Source organism: Dermochelys coriacea, chromosome 2 (genome assembly GCF_009764565.3).
Source record: "Dermochelys coriacea isolate rDerCor1 chromosome 2, rDerCor1.pri.v4, whole genome shotgun sequence".
Classification (NCBI taxonomy): domain Eukaryota; kingdom Metazoa; phylum Chordata; order Testudines; family Dermochelyidae; genus Dermochelys; species Dermochelys coriacea.
In genome coordinates, this window is record NC_050069.1 from 2,236,176 (window position 1) to 2,257,492 (window position 21,317).

A 21,317-nucleotide genomic window follows, 5' to 3' on the forward strand; every position below is an offset into this window, starting at 1 on the left:
AAACTTACATGCTTCATTCACTTTATTTTTAATTTATTTTTCTCCCCTCCAGATGTAAAGCAAGCTTGTATTTTCTGAAATGGCAACAATCTGCCAAACGCACGGAGGGGAGCTCAACCAGTGTCACCTGCGCAGTATAGGCCGCAAAGCTTCTGTCTTTGGTGTTGCAGAGGTTATCCAGTGAGTACTGTGTAAGACAGCTGTTGGGCTGCTGTGCTCAAGAATGAACACTACATGCTGGGATTTGTATTTTACGGGCTGTGTTCCATGTTAAATATGAGTGGCGATTGTCCATATTGTAGACTGTGTCCAGTATTGAGACTAACTTGTTATGGTGTGAGTCTGATTTGATAGAGTGTTTCTTAGTTTAGTTTAATATTATTGATCGTAGCTTACCTTTGTTTTCTTGATTTTATTTTAGTTTGAGAATTGTAACTCTATATCAATTTTATAAATTGTATTTAATTTCTCTCAATAAGCAGTATGGGTCCCAGAACCTTTTGAGGGCCTGGCTTAGATGCCAGCTGATCAACCTAAAAGCCTGACCAGCTCCCCTTACAAGTCTTTGGTTCTCACAGCTTGCTTGGACAGTTTTGACTTTGCCACTTTGAATATTTAACAGAACAGTCTTGGCAGGGTCAGTGCAGTGGGTTTTTGTTGATTATTTTCCCCCAGATGTTTACGTTGAATCTCTCTCCTTTTCTGCTTATATTTCCAATTTCTCTAGGTCCCTTTGTGTTGTTATTTCTATGCCCTGAGTGGTGTTTGACTCCTTCTACTTTATTATTGCCTGTGAATGTAATTTATTAGCTGTTTACTCTTTTTTAGATCATTAATAAAAATGCTATATAAAGTCAGCTGTAACTTAATTCTCACAGTATTCTGTGGATTTAGTACAGACTACCTCTTGTTCCCCTCCTCCCTCATTGGGCTCCTTTTAATGTGTGTCAAGTCGGGCAGCCAAAGATCAAGACGCTCATAATCACTGGTTACTTCTGAAAATGTGAGCCCCGTGTTCTCTGAAACCACTCCCTACTATGCTGAGTGAGTTTTGCTCTATGTATCTTCTCTGTGACCAGTGACTAGTGACCAGAAAATGATGATGCGTTACTCCAATTGTAATTCAGTTGCTAGACCTTGGAAATTCTACTGCACCTAATTGTGGTACGGTGAGAGGTGTTCTCTAGCCTCTTGTAATCACACTGCTTTCCATGAAATCCAGACTTCTGCAGAAGAAGCTATATGTAACAGAGAAAAAAAATCTGACTTTTTTTTTTTTTAAACTTTGTTTAAAGTTTTTATAAGGCAGTTACCCTGATTGGAAGAAACAAAGATGTTGTGGACTATTTCATCAGTTGTCCAGTTTCAGAGAGAAGAGATTACATTTCCCGGACTCATGCCAGAGTGATTCGAACCAATGATACTTACAGACTTGTGGATTCCAGTTTGACAGGCGTTTATGTGAATGATGTTAGAATCAATGGTAAGTGTGGAAGGAAGATGTTCAAGGGCATCCAGAGGAATCTTGTGCATTCTTCTCTTTAGGATCTGATGTTAGGATATACATAATAGATCACTTTATTTGATGCTTATTTAACATTTATATTATGGTTTCTTTATCGCCCGACGTAATACATCCAACGATAGTTGTTCTGAATTTTTGAAAAGAATGATCGTTTGTTGTGATGTGTAATATTTTTTTGTTTTTGTTTTAAATTTTCAGGTACAATTAGCTTGCAGGAAGGAGATACTGTGACCTTTGGACATCCTGCAGGGAATGGTATCAGGTCTGGAACACAAGTTCGTCAGCCAAATTCAGAATTTTACTTTCTGGTACATTTTATTCCTTCTTTGATCTGTTGTAAGAGTAGCTAAAGTATGGGTCAAATGTGATCCATATTGTTACACAGTGCAGTCTGTGGCTACCCTCCCCCTTAATACAAGGCAGGTCCCATGGGAACTATGAGTCCCAGCATGCTGTGCTCCATTTTGATGTAAATGTCCTGTCCTCATTGCAGACTGGATGGGGGTGGCTGTGATCTGATTCATGTTAAATAAGTTAAGTGTTGCCTTTGTGCTCCTGGCGGGGTCCCATCAGTTTATCAAAGTTTTAGAGACCTCTGTTCTAATTAGTGATACTGAAGAGAACTCCCATAAGTTTAGTATTCAGATAACTTGTATTCTTTTAATACATCAGTATAGTTGTTTATGCTACACGCTCTGAGAATGGTTCACTTTTAAAGGTAACCAAGTAAGACTATTTGAATTAAAATTGGAAGACTTGAAAAAACTTGACTTCCTTTAAGCCTGAAAACTGAAATCTGTTAATAAGCAGTAAATGATGCAGTTTACAAGGTATTAGGGCCTCCTCTTCATTTTAGTCTTCTGGATCTTGAATTAAAGTGAGGTTGTGTTTCAGATAAACCTCTTGCATTTCTGTTTCAGTTTGAACATTGTTACTGTAGAATTGAACAGCTGCAAAGTGCATGTGGAGAGATGAGGAATTCGCTACCACAGGTGAGGCAAAGCATAGGAAAAAGAAATTACTAGCAGTACTCAGGGTATTTCATCTGACAAACACTGTTCCTTTCTTGTACTTAAAGAGGAGTATAAGGGGGAATAAGGCAAAGCACCACATGTATTGGTAATACATGTATCAACACTGTATCATATGCATATGATCTATATTACACTCATGCGCACACACACGCGCGCGCTCCGTCTTCTTGTTACCAACTAGTTGCTCCCCTTAACTTCACAGGCCAGGTGAGTTAGATGGGGGGGTGGAGCCGGGCTTCTGTCGATCTGGATCGATGCTCCAATGTTGACAAGATGAGACCCGGGGTCCTCTGCAAGACCCCTCATATTTATAGCTGCTTCCCTCTCATGCAAATCTATATCAAATACAAAATCTGTGTCTGTGTCTATTGGTCCTTTGTGCTGCTTCCTTCTGGGTGTTGTCTTAATGCTACAAAGAGGGTATTTTCAAAAGAAGGTGCTGGCTTCTAACCCCCAAGGCCGTCAGTATGTCTGCTCTTCTTTAGTGAGCCCACTTGACAAGTTTTATTGTTCTTGGGTCTGGCTTCCATCCCTTCTCCAACTGTTGCAGCTGTTTGGAGGTGCTTGTCTTCCACACCTAACTCATTCACACCTCGTTCATTCAACAGGGCAATTGATTGAGAGTGGGGGGGAGATCTTATTCTACTCCTAGCAAAAAGACATTTTTAACATTATACCAAGGCTCAGTATAAAGTTTTCTATATAAGGATCTAATAGAAAGTTGTATGAAAATAGAGGCATAATACAAAATCATATGAAAGTTATCTACAGCTTTTTTCAGCTAAGAAGACTAATGGTGGAAATCTGTGAAATGCTCTCTGACCTCCTGAATCAATTCCCCTGCTCATTGCAAGAGTCATGCTGTTGTTTGTTCAATACACAAGTGTAATGGGTGCTTTTCAGACAAATAAGACCCAGATCCTGGCCCAGTGTACTTATTTTCTAAATTTTAGACAAGATACAATGAATGATAGCAACAAACAAGATGGGGAATTGGGGAAGGAAGGACAATGGTTACAAAAATGTCATACTGTTTGATGTGCACATCTTGAAGTTTCTGTTATAATAAATACATTTATATTACAAATGGAAAAAAATAATAAATACATATTGTATGTATACATTTCTTGATCCTGTCTTCACCAAGCACTGTTCCCCCCTCCCCTTGTTGAGTTCCCTCTGATCACTCCTGCACTGCTTCTAAATTCTTTCAAGGGTGCCTACAGTGTCCAGACAGAACGAGAAAGAAGTGCTGTTGGAACTTGGACCAGTTCCTGAAAAACAGCACTGATTACACTTGGAGTGTAATAAATATAGAATATCAGGGTTGGAAGGGACCTCAGGAGGTCATCTAGTCCAACCCCTTACTCAAAGCAGGACCAATCCCCAATTAAATCGTCCCAGCCAGGGCTTTGTCAAGCCTGACCTTAAAAACTTCAAAGGAAGGAGATTCCACAACCTCCCTAGGTAATGCATTCTAGTGTTTCACCACCCTCCTAGTGAAAAAGATTTTCCTAATATCCAACCTAAACCTCCCCCACTGCAACTTGAGACCACTACTCCTCTTTCTGTCATCTGCTACCACTGAGAACAGTCTAGATCCATCCTCTTTGAAACCCCCTTTCAGGTAGTTGAAAGCAACTTGGGTCATCAGTTGTATATGGGGAAGAAGGCTATTATGCTCCCTCCAGTCAAAAATTATGTGCCCTTAATGTGTAGTAGTCTGGGGGTGGGGTGGTGGAGGGTGGCACCGAGTAAGTGAGGGGTGGTGGTGAAGAGGGATTAAGTGGATATGAAATGTCAAGTCATCCATGCTACATGGGTTTCTGTTTTCACATTTAATATGTAAAACCAAAGTTCATTCCTTTTCAGTTATCCGGTACGAAACTGTGGAAAAACCTGAGTGTCTCTGGATTAAGTTTAGAAGTGTGTGCAACAAGAGTGATGTCATGGTGGGAGTCTGCTATAGACCACCGGACCAGGGGGATGAGGTGGATGAGGCTTTCTTCCGGCAACTCACGGAAGCTACTAGATCGCATGCCCTGATTCTCATGGGTGACTTTAATTTTCCTGATATCTGCTGGGAGAGCAATACAGCGGTGCATAGACAATCCAGGAAGTTTTTGGAAAGCGTAGGGGACAATTTCCTGGTGCAAGTGCTAGGGGAGCCAACTAGGGGGAGCGCTTTTCTTGACCTGCTGCTCACAAACCGGGTAGAATTAGTGGGGGAAGCAAAAGTGGATGGGAATCTGGGAGGCAGTGACCATGAGTTGGTTGAGTTCAGGATCCTGACGCAGGGAAGAAAGGTAAGCAGCAGGATACGGACCCTGGACTTCAGGAAAGCAGACTTTGACTCCCTCAGGGAACAGATGGCCAGGATCCCCTGGGGGACTAACATGAAAGGGAAGGGAGTCCAGGAGAGCTGGCTGTATTTCAAGGAATCCCTGTTGAGGTTACAGGGACAAACCATCCCGATGAGTCGAAAGAATAGTAAATATGGCAGGCGACCAGCTTGGCTTAATGGTGAAATCCTAGCGGATCTTAAACATAAAAAAGAAGCTTACAAGAAGTGGAAGGTTGGACATATGACCAGGGAAGAGTATAAAAATATTGCTCGGGCATGTAGGAAAGATATCAGGAGGGCCAAATCGCACCTGGAGCTGCAGCTAGCAAGAGATGTCAAGAGTAACAAGAAGGGTTTCTTCAGGTATGTTGGCAACAAGAAGAAAGCCAAGGAAAGTGTGGGCCCCTTACTGAATGAGGGAGGCAAGCTAGTGACAGAGGATGTGGAAAAAGCTAATGTACTCAATGCTTTTTTTGCCTCTGTTTTCACTAACAAGGTCAGCTCCCAGACTGCTGTGCTGGGCAACACAAAATGGGGAAGAGATGGCCAGCCCTCTGTAGAGATAGAGGTGGTTAGGGACTATTTAGAAAAGCTGGACGTGCACAAGTCCATGGGGCCGGACGAATTGCATCCGAGAGTGCTGAGGGAATTGGCGGCTGTGATTGCAGAGCCCTTGGCCATTATCTTTGAAAACTCGTGGCGAACGGGGGAAGTCCCGGATGACTGGAAAAAGGCTAATGTAGTGCCCATCTTTAAAAAAGGGAAGAAGGAGGATCCTGGGAACTACAGGCCGGTCAGCCTCACCTCAGTCCCTGGAAAAATCATGGAGCAGGTCCTCAAAGAATCAATCCTGAAGCACTTAGATGAGAGGAAAGTGATCAGGAACAGTCAGCATGGATTCACCAAGGGAAGGTCATGCCTGACTAATCTAATCGCCTTTTATGATGAGATTACTGGTTCTGTGGATGAAGGGAAAGCAGTGGATGTATTGTTTCTTGACTTTAGCAAAGCTTTTGACACGGTCTCCCACAGCATTCTTGTCAGCAAGTTAAGGAAGTATGGGCTGGATGAATGCACTATAAGGTGGGTAGAAAGCTGGCTAGATTGTCGGGCTCAACGGGTAGTGATCAATGGCTCCATGTCTAGTTGGCAGCCGGTGTCAAGTGGAGTGCCCCAGGGGTCGGTCCTGGGGCCCGTTTTGTTCAATATCTTCATAAATGATCTGGAGGATGGTGTGGATTGCACTCTCAGCAAATTTGCGGATGATACTAAACTGGGAGGAGTGGTAGATACGCTGGAGGGGAGGGATAGAATACAGAAGGACCTAGACAAATTGGAGGATTGGGCCAAAAGAAATCTAATGAGGTTCAATAAGGATAAGTGCAGGGTCCTGCACTTAGGATGGAAGAATCCAATGCACCGCTACAGACTAGGGACCGAATGGCTCGGCAGCAGTTCTGCGGAAAAGGACCTAGGGGTGACAGTGGACGAGAAGCTGGATATGAGTCAGCAGTGTGCCCTTGTTGCCAAGAAGGCCAATGGCATTTTGGGATGTATAAGTAGGGGCATAGCGAGCAGATCGAGGGACGTGATCGTTCCCCTCTATTCGACACTGGTGAGGCCTCATCTGGAGTACTGTGTCCAGTTTTGGGCCCCACACTACAGGAAGGATGTGGATAAATTGGAAAGAGTACAACGAAGGGCAACGAAAATGATTAGGGGTCTAGAGCACATGACTTATGAGGAGAGGCTGAGGGAGCTGGGATTGTTTAGTCTGCAGAAGAGAAGAATGAGGGGGGATTTGATAGCTGCTTTCAACTACCTGAAAGGGGGTTTCAAAGAGGATGGCTCTAGACTGTTCTCAATGGTAGCAGATGACAGAACGAGGAGTAATGGTCTCAAGTTGCAATGGGGGAGGTTTAGATTGGATATTAGGAAAAACTTTTTCACTAAGAGGGTGGTGAAACACTGGAATGCGTTACCTAGGGAGGTGGTAGAATCTCCTTCCTTAGAGGTTTTTAAGGTCAGGCTTGACAAAGCCCTGGCTGGGATGATTTAACTGGGACTTGGTCCTGCTTTGAGAAGGGGGTTGGACTAGATGACCTTCTGGGGTCCCTTCCAACCCTGATATTCTATGATTCTATGATTTATACTTAGCATTTTATGGTGCCGTGACTCTTGTCTCTTTTCTACAGATTCAGTTACCGCTGTTGACATCTCCTGAAGTACCACCAGTGTACAATGCAGGTCTGGTCTTCAAGAACAACGTTGGCCTTCCTGTTATATCGCAGCTGGCATGGACTTCTCAAGTAGTCCCAAATAGTGGAGCTCTGTCTAAATCTAGCACACACTGTGGTGATATGCAGCCTCCCACAGTCACTGTGACTCTGCCATTAACATCAGCTGGCTCAGTACTGTCTTCAGTGAAGTCTTCTCTTTGTACAAATTCTGTTAATGTGACTTCAAACAAATTAGAAATGCCTGCAACATCTACATCAGCTGCAACAGCAGATACTTCTTTGGAAGACTACACTAGACCTAATTCTCAGATTGTACGTTCTTCTTCACCTGAATATGTCCATCAGAAGGGTTCAGCAGTCACCACAGAGCCTTCTCAACAAAGAGTCTTTGAAATTGCACAGTCATCTTTGTTTCGGGAAAATGCTGCAAGGACCGCAGAACTGGCTAATTCTGACTTTCTCTGCGTGAAACCAAGCGGAGCTCAACCATGCACATTAGGAAGCATGTCAAAGTTTTACAGACCATTCCTGGATGAGAGACGAGACAGTGGTGAAACAGAAACACAACCTCCTGTAACTTGTTATAATCTGGAACCTTCACCACCTTTTCCTCACTCAAGAGATGCTGTAGAGACACATGACAGTGACCCGAGTGGAAAAGCAATTGTCAGAGCTAGTCTTTCTGATAACAGTCTAGATCTTTCAGACTCTTTTCCAGTAGAAAGTGGAAGCAACCTTGATTCCAAGCCACTGGTTCCTGTAGCTGATAAGTCAGTGCTTGGAAGTTGTGCAAACTCTGACGACGATGATGTAGTGATGGAGATCAATGTTATTAACAGCACTGAAGAAACAGCTAAACATGAAACTTCTAGGCATTCAGAGCCTTGTATTCAAATGCAAGTCACAGAAGTGATAAATGAAGCTATGAAAAATGTTCAAGTGCCATCAGTCAGTGATTATAAGGCAAATTTAATGGAAAAGGAAAGATCAACAGAAGAACAGAATAGGTATTCATTGGAGCAGCATATTGTTGATGCTTGTGTACATGAAACTCCATGTGTGGCTGTATCTGTTACTGGAGATGAAACTTGTGAATCCCATTCAAAGAAAAAGGGTCGTCTTCATGTAAATAGCTTGTCAGAGTCGGTTATTGTTGAAGTAGAAAACTGTTCAGAAAACAGTGACTGTATGGCAATAAGCATTGTCCCAGAAGACATTACTTTGGGTAAAGATCTAGATGGTGGGTCTCCTGCAAAAGAAGTGGTGAGTCCAAAGAAACTAATGAATGCAGATGGTAAAACCTGTGTAGAAGAGTTGGATTTGCCTTCTGAAACTGCTATGACCATAGACAGAATTCGGGAAGTAAACATATCATTTGTGCCAGACTTAGAACTTCCACATAGTGTTTGGCATTCTGAGATGAAAAATGAGATCTGCAAAGATGAGCTGACTTCAGTTATAAAGCAAAACAGCCTTATGTCAAATGAGGAAGCAATAAAAGAAAGTAGTGATATTGTAGAATGTGAAAGTTGTTCCTTGGCTGACAGAGAAATGGAAACTTTAAATACCACCTTACATATGGAAACTCAGAAGCCTGAAACTACTTCGGACATTCAAGAAGGAGCTGAACCTAACACTGATAAAATCATTACGATATCAAACAGAGAAGTGAGAGAAATACATAGAGATCATGTTTTTGAGGACAAGTTGCAAAACGCTTTAGACCAGGAGTATATGCTTTCAGACACTGGAATAAGTAACCTAGAACATCAGAACTCTTCTGATGCTCATAAAATTCTGACAATGTGTGCAGCAAAAGAAATGTCCGGTTCTGAGTGTAATATTGGTTCTGCTAAATCCCAAAAAAATGAGGATGACAATGTCATTGGGGTTGCCTTATTCCAGAGCTGTGTTACAGAACAAGTTGTCTCTAGAGCCAGTGGAACAAAGATGGTCCAGTGTCTGGATATGCTTCATTCAGAAGAGGAAGAATCATCAATGGATTCTCATGTGGCACTGGATGGGCTTGTAACAAAGATACTTCAAAACAATCCAGATCTCACAGCACCAGAGAACCTGCCCTTGTGTACACAGAATATCTCAGACTATCATGTACATTCTCCTTCTAAACACCATATCCTCTCTCAAGGTAAATACTTGGAAGATATAACTTATTCTCCCTGTAATTGTGTGCCGTCTTCCTCTGGCTCTTTGCACAGTGAGAACTCACCTCACAAACCAGCTCCAAAGGAAGAGGAATTAAGTAATTCAGGGGCAGTTGTCAAACCTTTGAGTAGAACATTTTGCAGTTTGCAGGCCACAGCAATAGAAATTACTTCTCCTGAGTATCCTTGCACGTATGAAGACTCTGGAGCTCTTACATCTGTCACGAGGTCCATCAGTGAAACAATGAGCCAGGGAACAAACATCCAGCCATTGTCTCAGAATGAAACTGAAACTTCTGTGAAACAGAATGCATGCAATAAGGCAAATATTTCTCATGCCACTGTGTGTATAGAGTCTGAAGGCTTTCAGTCAGACCATGTATGTATGACTACATCCGTATCTACAAAAGGTGTGCCACAGGAGGTTAGTGATTTTGGTTTCAATAAATTACATTTGGAAGTAAGTGCTTCTGAAGCGGATGAAGAGCAAACAGATATGAATGTAAATTCCATCTCTTTAACAATGGATAGTCCTGTTAGATACGGAGACAAAGATGAGAGTGAAATAAAGATGGATTCCATGGATACAGAGACGAGAATATCTTCAGTTACAGATTGTGTTGAAATATCATATGCAGAAGTGGAAACTCAAACTAGGCAAATAAATGAGAGGGCCATAAACTTACTGGCTACAAAACCTTCAGTAAATGGAAACAAAAATAGTGTGTCAAACACTAGTATCTGCGAGGAAGAAGTAAATATGTCTGTGGACACACATTTGAGTCTTCAGCAATTTTCAGAGGCATATGAAAGAACTATGCTGTTTGACAATGCAAGTAAAAATTCCTGGAGAGAGTTCTCTAAACAGATGGAGATAGATTCCAAAGCAAAGGAAAAGCTGTCTTCAGAAACACGGATAGAAACCTTTGATGGAAAAACAATATTTGTAGCTTCGTGTTCTCCAAATAAAGTGACATTTTTGGAAAACACAGAGAAATTGGTGGAAGCAATTAATCCTGAGTCACCGATTAATGTAGGTGAAAAATTTCTTGATCGGTGTCTTCTACAGAAGAGTGACTGTACTTTGGAGAGAAAGAGGTCTCCAGGGAAAGAAGACAAGTCAGATGTCTCCGTGTTTTCTTCCAGTTCTCTTTCAACCACTAACACCAGATGTATTAAAACAGTTGAAATCCTTGTCAGACATACTTTGGATTCCACTCTTACTGATAACAATGAGATGCATGATACCGATTACCAGGAACTGAAAACAGCTTGCTTAGTAGTGGATGATACAGCATCAGGGGAGAAGCAGTTTGATCAGTCAGCTAGTATTGAAAATACATTTTATAAAAAGACAGATGAAGATGGTATCGAAAGCAAAGAGATAATGAAAATACCTGGAGAGAGACATGACTCAGGAACAGCCATTAATGGTAGCGTATTTGAAGAACAGAAAAATATAGAAAACAAAGGTATAGATAAAGAGATGGAGATTATGGCAAATGTGCGTGTTAGGCAAACAAATCTTAATCACAGCAGCGTTACAAAAGTACCCACAAACAGGCTGGAAGGGAATACAGCATATTACTCTTCAGAATTAGAGGGAGGAATAGCAAATGATCTTTCTCCATTATGCTTATCCAAACAGACTTCTCTAGTAGCAGAAAGAAGCTCTGACTTTAATGATTATTCCTGTTCACAAACACAGTCCCCTTACTATGTGAATAAAAGGGACATGGGAAACTATCCAGAACCTGTAAATGACTACATCTTGCCCCAGCAGGACACCAGGAATGAAGAAGGTATGAAGTTGAATGATGAAAATACAGGTGAGACAGTAAACTGTAAATGGAGTGTAAAATCAGTTACACTGGAAAAAGATAATGCTGATACACATTTTAGTGAGCTTGATTTGGGAACATTGAATAATTACCAAGAGGATAATGAGAACTCTTCTGTTAGCGCTGCCCATTTGGAATTACGACAGCAGTCTAGTGCATTTCATGACCAGCAGGAGACTGATTCCTATGCTGTGGAGTCCCAGCATTTGGAAAGTAACATAGATCTGAAATCCAAAGAGGATCCTGTGAAACAACCACTTTATCCAGAGGACTTTGTCATAGACAGTGATTTGAAGAAGCTATGTGAACAAAATATGACTACTGAAATCTTGACACCAATTGGTTTGGAAAGGAGTAATCAAAAAAGTATATGCCAAGAGGAAGGTGGAATCAAACTGCAAACTACACAACTATGCAATGTAGACAAAAATGATCTTGCAGTCGGGATGCAGGCTATTGCATTTGGAAAGCCTGAATCTGCCAAAAAAAATATAGCTGAAAACCACCTTAGGGAAATTGAAAATGACCCTACAGACGGGTCTGAGTTATTCAGTGCAGAGGAGCTTAATTTATATATCTCAGATTCTGAAGTTGAAAAGGAAAAGGAAGAAAACAATAGCACAAGAATGAAAAATACAGTTGAAATGCAGCATGATAGATGCAAAATCCTGAAGGAGAAGGATACTATCATCTCTGATCCAAACAGTGTTTCTGGCAGCATTATTCTGCAAGCTGACCTGGACTGCAAACCAAATGAAGATCAGCTTGACAGAGTGATTGAAACAGCTGATCTCAAATCAATGATAGGTACAGAAAAGTCAACAGATATGCGTTTGGAGGGAAAATGCTATTCTCTTTGCAATGCAGAATATGATCCAAGTGAACTTAGAATTGCTGGACCTGAAAATTGTAGCACAGGTGGAATGGAAGCAGTGAAAGGCAATGCAGAGATTGGTTTGAATAAGGGAGATGCAGGTTGTTCAGATGAACATGTAGGAAATGCTGATTCTAATTCTATCCAAGCTGGAAAAAATCTAGAGGAGAATCCGGAGCCTGAGTATAGCTTGCTTAATGGTTGCATTCAAGAACTAGAGGTGGGGACACTAGCTGCCCCTCTTGGAGCCCTAAAAACTGTTAAAGACTCTCCAGTAAATGAAATGCTGACAAGCCTTTGTGCAGAAAAAGACAAATTTAATCAGAAAACAGAAACAAATGAACTAGTATATATGCAGCAAGAAAGCAAAGACTCTGAACCCCTAAAATCCCAAGCAAAGATACACCAACCCATAGGATGTGCAGACTTTTCTGAAGGCAGTAATGAAGATTTAACTGTTTCAGAGTCTAACTTTATGAACAGAGTGGAATCTCATAAAGAGGAGAATAAAGATTCTCAGAATAAAGAGGCAAACAAAAATAATTCTTTCAGAACACTAAAAAGACACATGAGTAGAAATGAATATTCTGGAACTTCAGTTTCTGAAGATGAGCAGTGCTCCCAAAAGAGAAACTGCCCTTTGGGGTCTCTTTCCATGCAGGAGTCTGTATCTGACCTACCCAGTCCTAATGTAACCTTGTTTTCCATTCCCACTGATTTGAAGGAGTGTCATGATCAGTTTATTAGCAGTAGTGTTAAGCAGTTCTTTAAAAAATACCCCATTCTTCAAACAGCTCAGCATCTTGATGAAATGGAGAAGGAAAATAGTAAAAATATTGCCCAGTTGGTGAGAGAATTTTTTAAAAAAACAAATGACTCTGAGAACTTGGTAAATGAAAATACAAAACCTGAAAGGTTTGTGCCATCCATTGAAAGTAAAGTAGAAGAAGACACTGACTGTAAATCTATAAGTGAAGTAGACTGTGAAAGGAGAGATGGAAGTGGTTTATTTCTATTTTCAAGTATTGAACCTCAGATAAATGGAAAACAGTCAGTTAAATTAATATCTGAGTCCCAGAGTCTCCCCTTTGACAGTCAGTTTGGGTTTACTGAACTTGCTGCCAGTTCAGAAGATTCATGGACTGATGTACTAGAAAAAGATGTGGTAAGTAAAATTCCAGAAAGCCCAAGTGCAGATTCCCTGTCTGAAGAGGAACAGTTTCAGTCTAGTGTCTGTTTAGCATTAGATAATCTATATACTTCCGCTAAATCTCCCCTGAAATTTCCTGATACAGATTCTGAAAAGAGCACCAAAATCAAAGATTTGGACTTCATGTTCTCTGACATATCGAATAGCTCTGTTGAAAGTGAGCATCATCAACTTACCCGAAAACTAACTAGCTGTAGTTCTAGTGGAACAGGTGATGGGCTCCATGAAGGTATTTGCAGTGACAGTTGCAAAGCAGCAGGTCTTGACACACAGTCAGGTTTTTCATGCAACTCCTTAGAAGCTTCAGCTGTGTATTGGAGTGATGAAGACACAAATATAACTTCAGATCTCATTGAAACATCTAGAGAGAGCAGACAGTGTGTTATAAGTAACTTGCCACAGCAGTTGGAGTCAGAAGACCATGTTGAAAGCATCAAAGACAAAAATTACATGCCAGTACTGCACCGGGCTGAGAGAACACTTGATGGTATCAAAACACCCAATATAGAAGACTTATCAGTTCCTGCATTCTGTGTGAATTCAATAACTGGGGGTGTTTCTAGTTCACAGAATATCATCTTGAAGGTAGAAAGTGATGCAGACCAACATGAAGTCCCTGAATTTGATGGTCACAACAACACACAAAACAGTGAAATCTCCTGTCTTCAAACAAAATCTGTATGCTCTCCCTGCAAAGGTGGTAATTTTTTTTAAAAAAGAATAAAAAATACATATCTTAAGGCAGAAAAATGCATTTGAGAAGGCATTTGTTGTGGGCTGGGTGTGTGGCTATGAAAACTGCCAGATATAAATTAATTTGGCTATCACAGCACATCATATTTATTATGGTGCATAGTCCCTATTATATAGAGAAATTATAATTATCTGATTTCACATTGATAAACTTCCCTTTTTGTATGAGGAATGTGTCTCTCGCAGTGTTTTGGAACCAAATTTGCCTTATCCTACAAACTTGGAAGTAGCTTACATCAGTTATAAATTTAATGTGTTTATATTTTTATATAGACACATACTCTCTTTCCATCTTCCAGCGTGGGTTTTCTTGCATTCCTCGTGGCTGTGGACAGAGCAGCCTGAGTGGTATGGTTAATGCAGATTGAATTTGCTGAAAAATGTACAAATATTGTAGTTCTCTAGCCTACTAGTGTTCTGGAGCACTGGCTTCTGTCTAAGGGTACGTCTACACTGCAGTCACGGGCTTTTGGGCCATCTTGTACAGTTCACACTGACGTGCACGCTGCTGCAGCTTCACTGCTCTGGTACCTGAGATAACTTAGCTATGTCTACCTGAGCTGTGACTACAGCCTGGACCTACTCTAGCACAGATGTAACAGATGTGCTCAGCTGGCCTCCTATTTAGGCAGACACATAAGCAGAAGGCATGCGTATTTCTCTATCCCAGAATTCATCCCTTAACTTGGAATTGTGCTCCAGAATCTCAACTTTCATTTAAAAAAAAAAAAAGTTTATAACCCGTATGGTTGTGAAGATAGCCTCAAAAATGTAAACCAGTGCCCCATCTGAGTCTATAAAGAGACAAAAACAAATAAATTTGGTTGATCCATTTTCATCCTTAAATCTGAGGGTAAAAATGATATTCTCTACTAAAGAAGCCTCTGTTAGTAGAGTCTAAACAAATAAAGCTGCTCACTCTAAAATGCGCTGTTCTCTGTTGGTGCAAAACTAACATTGAATCAAGGGGTGAAGGTAGAGGGCACCCAAATATTTCAAGTTATATTTTTTATTTCTTTGAACAGCCAGAAACGTGCCGGGTACTCCACAAAAACAAGTATTCAGTCCCTCCCCCAGAGCTTGCAGTCTAAACTTGGATAAAGAAAAGGAGTACTTGTGGCACCTTAGAGACTAACAAATTTATTTGAGCATAAGCTTTCGTGAGCTACAGCTCACTTCATTGGATTCCTTTGTGTAATGACTCATCCACTCCCAGTCTCTTCAAGCCTAAGTTAATTGTATCCAGTTTGCAAATTAATTCCACTTCAGCAGACTCTCACTGGAGTCTGTTTTTGAAGTTTTTTTGTTGAAGGATAGCCACTCTCAGGTCTGTAATCGAGTGACCGGAGAGATTGAAGTGTTCTCAGACTTGTTTTTGAATGTTATAATTCTTGACGTCTGATTTGTGTCCATTTATTCTTTTACGTAGAGACTGTCCAGTTTGACCAATGTACCTGGCAGAGGGGCATTGCTGGCACATGATGGCATATATCACATTGGTAGATGCGCAGGTGAACGAGCCTCTGATAGTGTGGCTGATGTGATTAGGCCCTATGATGGTGTCCCCTGAATAGATATGTGGACAGAGTTGGCAGTGGGCTTTGTTGCAAGGATAGATTCCTGGGTTGGTGGTTCTGTTGTGTGGTGTGTGGTTGCTGGTGAGTATTTGCTTCAGATTGGGGGGCTGTCTGTAAGCAAGCACTGGCCTGTCTCCCAAGATTTGTGAGAGTGATGGGTTGTCCTTCAGGATAGGTTGTAGATCCTTGATGATGTATTGGAGAGGTTTTAGTTGGGGGCTGAAGGTGATGGCTAGTGGCATTCTGTTATTTTCTTTGTTGGGCCTGTCCTGTAGTAGGTAACTTCTGGGTACTCTTCTGGCTCTGTCAATCTGTTTCTTCACTTCAGCAGGTGGGTATTGTAGTTGTAGGAATGCATGATAGAGCTCTTGTAGGTCTCTGTTTGAGGGGCTGGAGCAAATGCGGTTATATCTTAGAGCTTGGCTGTAGACAATGGATCGTGTGGTATGATCTGGATGAAAGCTAGAGGTATGTAGGTAGGAATAGCGGTCAGTAGGTTTCTGATATAGGGTGGTGTTTATGGCTATCCTTCAACAAAAAAACTTCAAAAACAGACTCCAGCGAGAGACTGCTGAATTGGAATTAATTTGCAAACTGGATACAATTAATTTAGGCTTGAATAGAGACTGGGAGTGGATGAGTCATTACACAAAGGAAAACTATTTCCCCATGGTATTTCTCCCCCCCCACCCCACCCCCCACTGTTTCTCAGACGTTCTTGTTAACTGCTGGAAGTGGCCCACCTTGCTTGTCACCATGAAAGGTTTTCCTCCTTCCCCCCTCCCCCCCGTTGGTGATGGCTCATCTTAAGTGATCACTCTCCTTGCAGTGTGTATGATAAAACCCATTGTTTCATGTTCTCTGTGTGTGTATATAAATCTCCCCACTGTATTTTCCACCAAATGCATCCGATGAAGTGAGCTGTAGCTCATGAAAGCTTATGCTCAAATAAATTTGTTAGTCTCTAAGGTGCCACAAGTACTCCTTTTCTTTTTGTGAATACAGACTAACACAGCTGCTACTCTGAAACCTAAACTTGGATATGATAAGTGTGGGACATGGATAAATGAAATAGCGGAATTTAGGAGAGGAAAAGAAGAGGTGAAGCAAAAAGATCACGTAGTTACACAGTAAAGCAGCGATCCATTGTTGGTTTTAAATCTGCCTCAGCCTTTTGAGAGACAAGTCATGGGGGTGGGGTTTGAGAGTGAGAGAGAGGGAGGTGACCTGGTAAACATTAAGGAGGGCATTCCATGTATAGGGTGGCTTGGAAGAAGGCAGAAAGTAGCAGAGTGTGAGCAAGATGAAGGGGGTATTTAGGCTGGCATCATTGGCAGAATTCAGGGCACGTGGGAGGGAAAGCAAAAGGAGAGAAGGTTGTAGCTGAGAAGCAAGTAGCAGAAGCTTGAATTTGATAGGAATATAAGGAGCCGAAGTGGGCATTGGAATAGTCTAGATTTCTGTGAATTCTAAATTAAATGTTTGGTGTTTTTTCTTCTCACCTCCAGATTTAACACCTTCAGCCACAATGGATTGGAACACTAACTCACCTATACAAGAACAAATTACATCCCATGTAAGACTAGGCATTAATTCCCACACGCAGTTAAAAAGAGAGCTTTCTCATGAGGAGCATAGTGATAGTGGTAACAGAAACAGCATTTCCCCTCCATCCAAAATGTGTCCCCCTGATGTTGTTGCAATTTCTTCAGAGTCTGCTATTGAGGAACCAGCACCAAATCAAAAGGAAATTGGCTCTCCTGATGCTTCAGGATCATGCAGCACTTCTCAGACACATCTTACTGAGCATCTTACCCAAACGCCATCTAAGCCTGAAGCCAAACACTCTTTATCACTGAAGAAGCTGAAAAGTTCATATGTATCCATCCCTCCTTCTGCAGTTGAAGTGAGCAGTGCTTCTCAAAAGGCTGTAGATAGTAATGTAAGCAGATGTCTTCAGAGCTCTTATTTCAACAGTCAGTTGGAACTTTCTTCCTCTAAGTTTCCTCCTCCTGAGGCAAGTGATTCCGCTGAGGTGATTAATAGCCACCATGAGAGAACTGACAAAGAGGAGGACTTTGCTGAAGATAACCAGCATGGAGGCCAGCAAAACCAGAACGGGCAAACTAACCTATATGATTACATGGATGGAAGAGTTACTTTGGAGCCTTGTATTGCAGTGGGATCGAAAGAACCCAGTGACTTACAGACTACTAATGATTTTAGTAGTACGAGCAGTATGCCAAAACTAGAAGGTTTGGATTTGTCTAGGTCAACATTGAACAGTTTAGCTTGTGAACCTGCTACCTTTCCTGGTTTCAAAGAAGAAAATCTGCAGTGTTCTCTGCACGTACAGATGCCTTCTGACACTTCTGATAATTGCAGGTTGGACTTCAAGGAGTATCCCACAACTTTCTCTCCAGTAATCTCAACTTTGCACAAATGTGGTGCCTCAGAGACTTCAGTAAGCTCTCTGCCAGACCATTTGTTTCAACCAATGTCTATGGCAAATCTTCAGATTCAAGGCAGGGTCCTCTCGGCTTGTACGTTTAGCCAACCAGCTTCAGAACATGTTTACTCTTCGGATGAAGAAGCTTCCTGTCATTCTGAGGATTTAGGTGAAGATATGAAAGAATTCCCATCCATGTCTACAGAGAGTTCAAGTGCGATTGGCCTCTTGTCTGAAACCAAAAATTTGGGCAGTCTCTCTGATGCTGAAAATTCTGCTCACAAAGCAAGTTCCAGTAATACAAATATAATGGAGAGTGAGCTTCAGAAAGCCTGGGCTTTATCAGAGGGAGACATTGAGTTCCAGTTGAGTCAATGTCAAACTGTGCTTGATGACATTTCCCAGACTCTGTGTGCTGTGGAGGGCATTGATAAAGTGCACATGGAGGAATGGAGGTAAAGCTTTATTTTTGAGTCCATAGTTGTCAAATTAATGAGACCATTAGGGGGAGGCAGGGTTGTAGTGGTCAAAGCATACTGAAAGGCAGGATTCCTGACTCACTGCACGACTTTAGGCAAGTCACTTTAACCTCTCTGCCTCAGTTTATCCATTTGTAAAATAGTGTTAGTAGCCACTTCACAGGGATGTTTTAGGTTACTGTGGCAAATTTGGTGTCATCCCAGTGATGAATTTCTTAAGGAACTGTTGAGAAAATAGTATCCAGCCAATATAGGTTGTCAGTATGAAAACATAAATTAATGGGGTCAGGACAAGAAACTACTCAAATATCCGGGAACGTGTTGTCATGCCTCTCCAGTGCGCCCTCTTGTGGCCCTGTGGGTGTATTACACTTAGTGTACCTTGAGTCTTTTCAATTACAATTCAAAAACAGGTTTCGGAGTAGGAGCCGTGTTAGTCTGTATCCGCAAAAAGAAAAGGAGGACTTGTGGCAACTTAGAGACTAACAAATTTATTTGAGCATAAGCTGTCGTGAGCTACAGCTCATTTCATCGGATGCATGTAGTGGAAAATACAGTGGGGAGATTTTATATACACAGAGAACATGAAACAGTGGGTGTTACCATACACACTGTAACGAGTGATCAGGTCAGGTGAGCTATTACCAGCAGGAGAGAAAAACAACCTTTTGTAGTGATAATCAAGGTGGGCCATTTCAAGCAGTTGACAAGAACATCTGAGGAACAGTGTTGGGGGGAAATAACATGGGAAAATAGTTTTACTTTGTGTAATGATGCATCCACTCCCAGTCTCTATTCAAGCCTAATGTAATGGTGTGCAGTTTGTAAATTAATTCCAATTTAGCAGTGTCTTGTTGGAATTTGTTTTTTGAAGTTTTTTTTGTTGAAGAATTGCGACTTTTAGGTCTGTAATCGAGTGACGAGAGAGACTGAAGTGTTCGCTGACTGGTTTTTGAATGTTATAATTCTTGATGTCTGATTTGTGTCCATTTATTCTTTTATGTAGAGACTGTCCAGTTTGACCAAGGTACATGGCAGAGGGGCATTACTAGCACATGGCGGCATATATCACATTGATAGATGTGCAGGTGAACAAGTCTCTGGTAGTGTGGCTGATGTGTTTAGGCTTTATGATGGTGTCCACTGAATAGATATGTGGACAGAGCTGGCAACGGGCTTTGTTGCAAGGATAGGTTCCTGGGTTAGTGGTTCTGTTGTGTGGTGTGTGGTTGCTGGTGAGTATTTGCTTCAGGTTGGGGGGCTGTCTGTAAGCAAGCACTGGCCTGTCTCCCAAGATCTGTGAGAGTGATGGGTCGTCCTTCAGGATAGGTTGTAGATCCTTGATGATGCGTTGAGAGGTTTTAGTTGGGGGCTGAAGGTGATGGCTAGTGGCGTTCTGATATTTTCTTTGTTGGGCCTGTCCTGTAGTAGGTGACTTCTGGGTACTCTTCTGGCTCTGTCAATCTGTTTCTTCACTTCAGCAGGTGGGTATTGTAGTTGTAAGAACACTTGATAGAGCTCTTGTAGGTGTTTGTCTCTGTCTGAGGGGTTGGAGCAAATGTGGTTATATAGTAGAGCTTGGCTGTAGACCATGAATTGTGTAGTGTGATCTGGATGAAAGCTAGAGGCATGTAGGTAAGAATAGTGGTCAGTAGGTTTCCGATATAGGGTGGTGTTTATGTGACCATCGCTTATTAGCACCATAGTGTCCAGGAAGTGGATCTCTTGGGTGGACTGGTCCAGGCTGAGGTTGATAGTGGGATGGAAATTATTGAAATCATGGTGGAATTCCTGAAGGGCTTCTTTTCCATGGGTCCAGATGATGAAGATGTCATCAATGTAGCGCAAGTAGAGTAGGGACATTAGGGGACGAGAGCTGAGGAAGCATTGTTCTAAGTCAGCCATAAAAATGTTGGCATACTGTGGGGCCATGCGGGTACCCATCGCAGTGCCGCTGATTTGAAGGTATACATTGTCCCCAAATGTGAAATAGTTATAGGTGAGGACAAAGTCACAAAGTTCAGCCACCAGGTTTGTCATGACATTATCGGGGATACTGTTCCTCGAGGCTTGTAGTCCATCTTTGTGTGGAGTGTTGGTGTAGAGGGTTTCTGCATCCATAGTTGCTAGGATGGTGTTTTCAGGAAGATGGATTGTAGTTTCCTCAGGAAGTCAGTGGCGTCTCAAAGATAGCTAGGAGTACTGTACTGGTAGCATAGGGCCTGAGGAGAGAGTCTACATAGCCAGACAATCCTTCTGTCAGGGTGCCAATGCCTGAGATGATGGGGTGTCTAGGATTTCCAGGGTCTGGATCTTGGGTAGCAGATAGAATACCCCTCCTCAGTGTTCTAGTGGTGTGTCTGTGCGGATTTGTTCTTGTGCTTTTTCAGGGAGTTGCTTGAGCAGATGGTCCCTCTGATCCCACTGAGGGTTACCAAAAGAAACTAATGCCTTGCATAGTGACAGGTTTCAGAGTAGCAGCCGTGTTAGTCTGTGTTCGCAAAAAGAAAAGGAGTACTTGTGGCACCTTAGAGACTAACGAATTTATTTGAGCATAAGCTTTCGTGAGCTATAGCTCACTTCATCAGATGCATTCTGTGGAAAATACAGTGGGGAGATTTATATATATACACACACAGAGAACATGAAACAATGGGTTTTATCATACACACTGTAAGGAGAGTGATCACTTAAGATGAGCCATCACCAGCGGGGGGGGAGGAGGAAAACCTTTCATGGTGACAAGCAAGGTGGGCCATTTCCAGCAGTTAACAAGAACGTCTGAGAAACAGTAGGGGTGGGGGGGGGGAGAAATACCATGGGGCA

At 41.9% G+C, this 21,317-nt stretch overlaps 1 protein-coding gene across 14 annotated transcripts in view; it reads left to right on the forward strand.

The window, feature by feature from the left end:
* The window catches only part of LOC119850538, a 117,699-nt gene continuing 96,382 nt past the window's right edge, over nt 1-21,317 (forward strand). For 8 of the 14 annotated variants that reach the window (XM_043507222.1, XM_043507223.1, XM_038388702.2 and 5 more), the window contains exons 1-6: nt 32-180; nt 1,296-1,483; nt 1,724-1,833; nt 2,446-2,517; nt 7,099-13,930; nt 17,072-18,467. In XM_043507222.1, coding sequence (XP_043363157.1) covers nt 80-180; nt 1,296-1,483; nt 1,724-1,833; nt 2,446-2,517; nt 7,099-13,930; nt 17,072-18,467 — 8,699 coding nt within the window. In that variant the 5' untranslated portion in view covers nt 32-79. Of the gene's footprint in view, nt 181-1,295; nt 1,484-1,723; nt 1,834-2,445; nt 2,518-7,098; nt 13,931-17,071; nt 18,468-21,317 lie in introns of those variants that run through there. The other 6 variants (XM_043507227.1, XM_043507228.1, XM_043507226.1 and 3 more) reach the window with 5 other exon arrangements.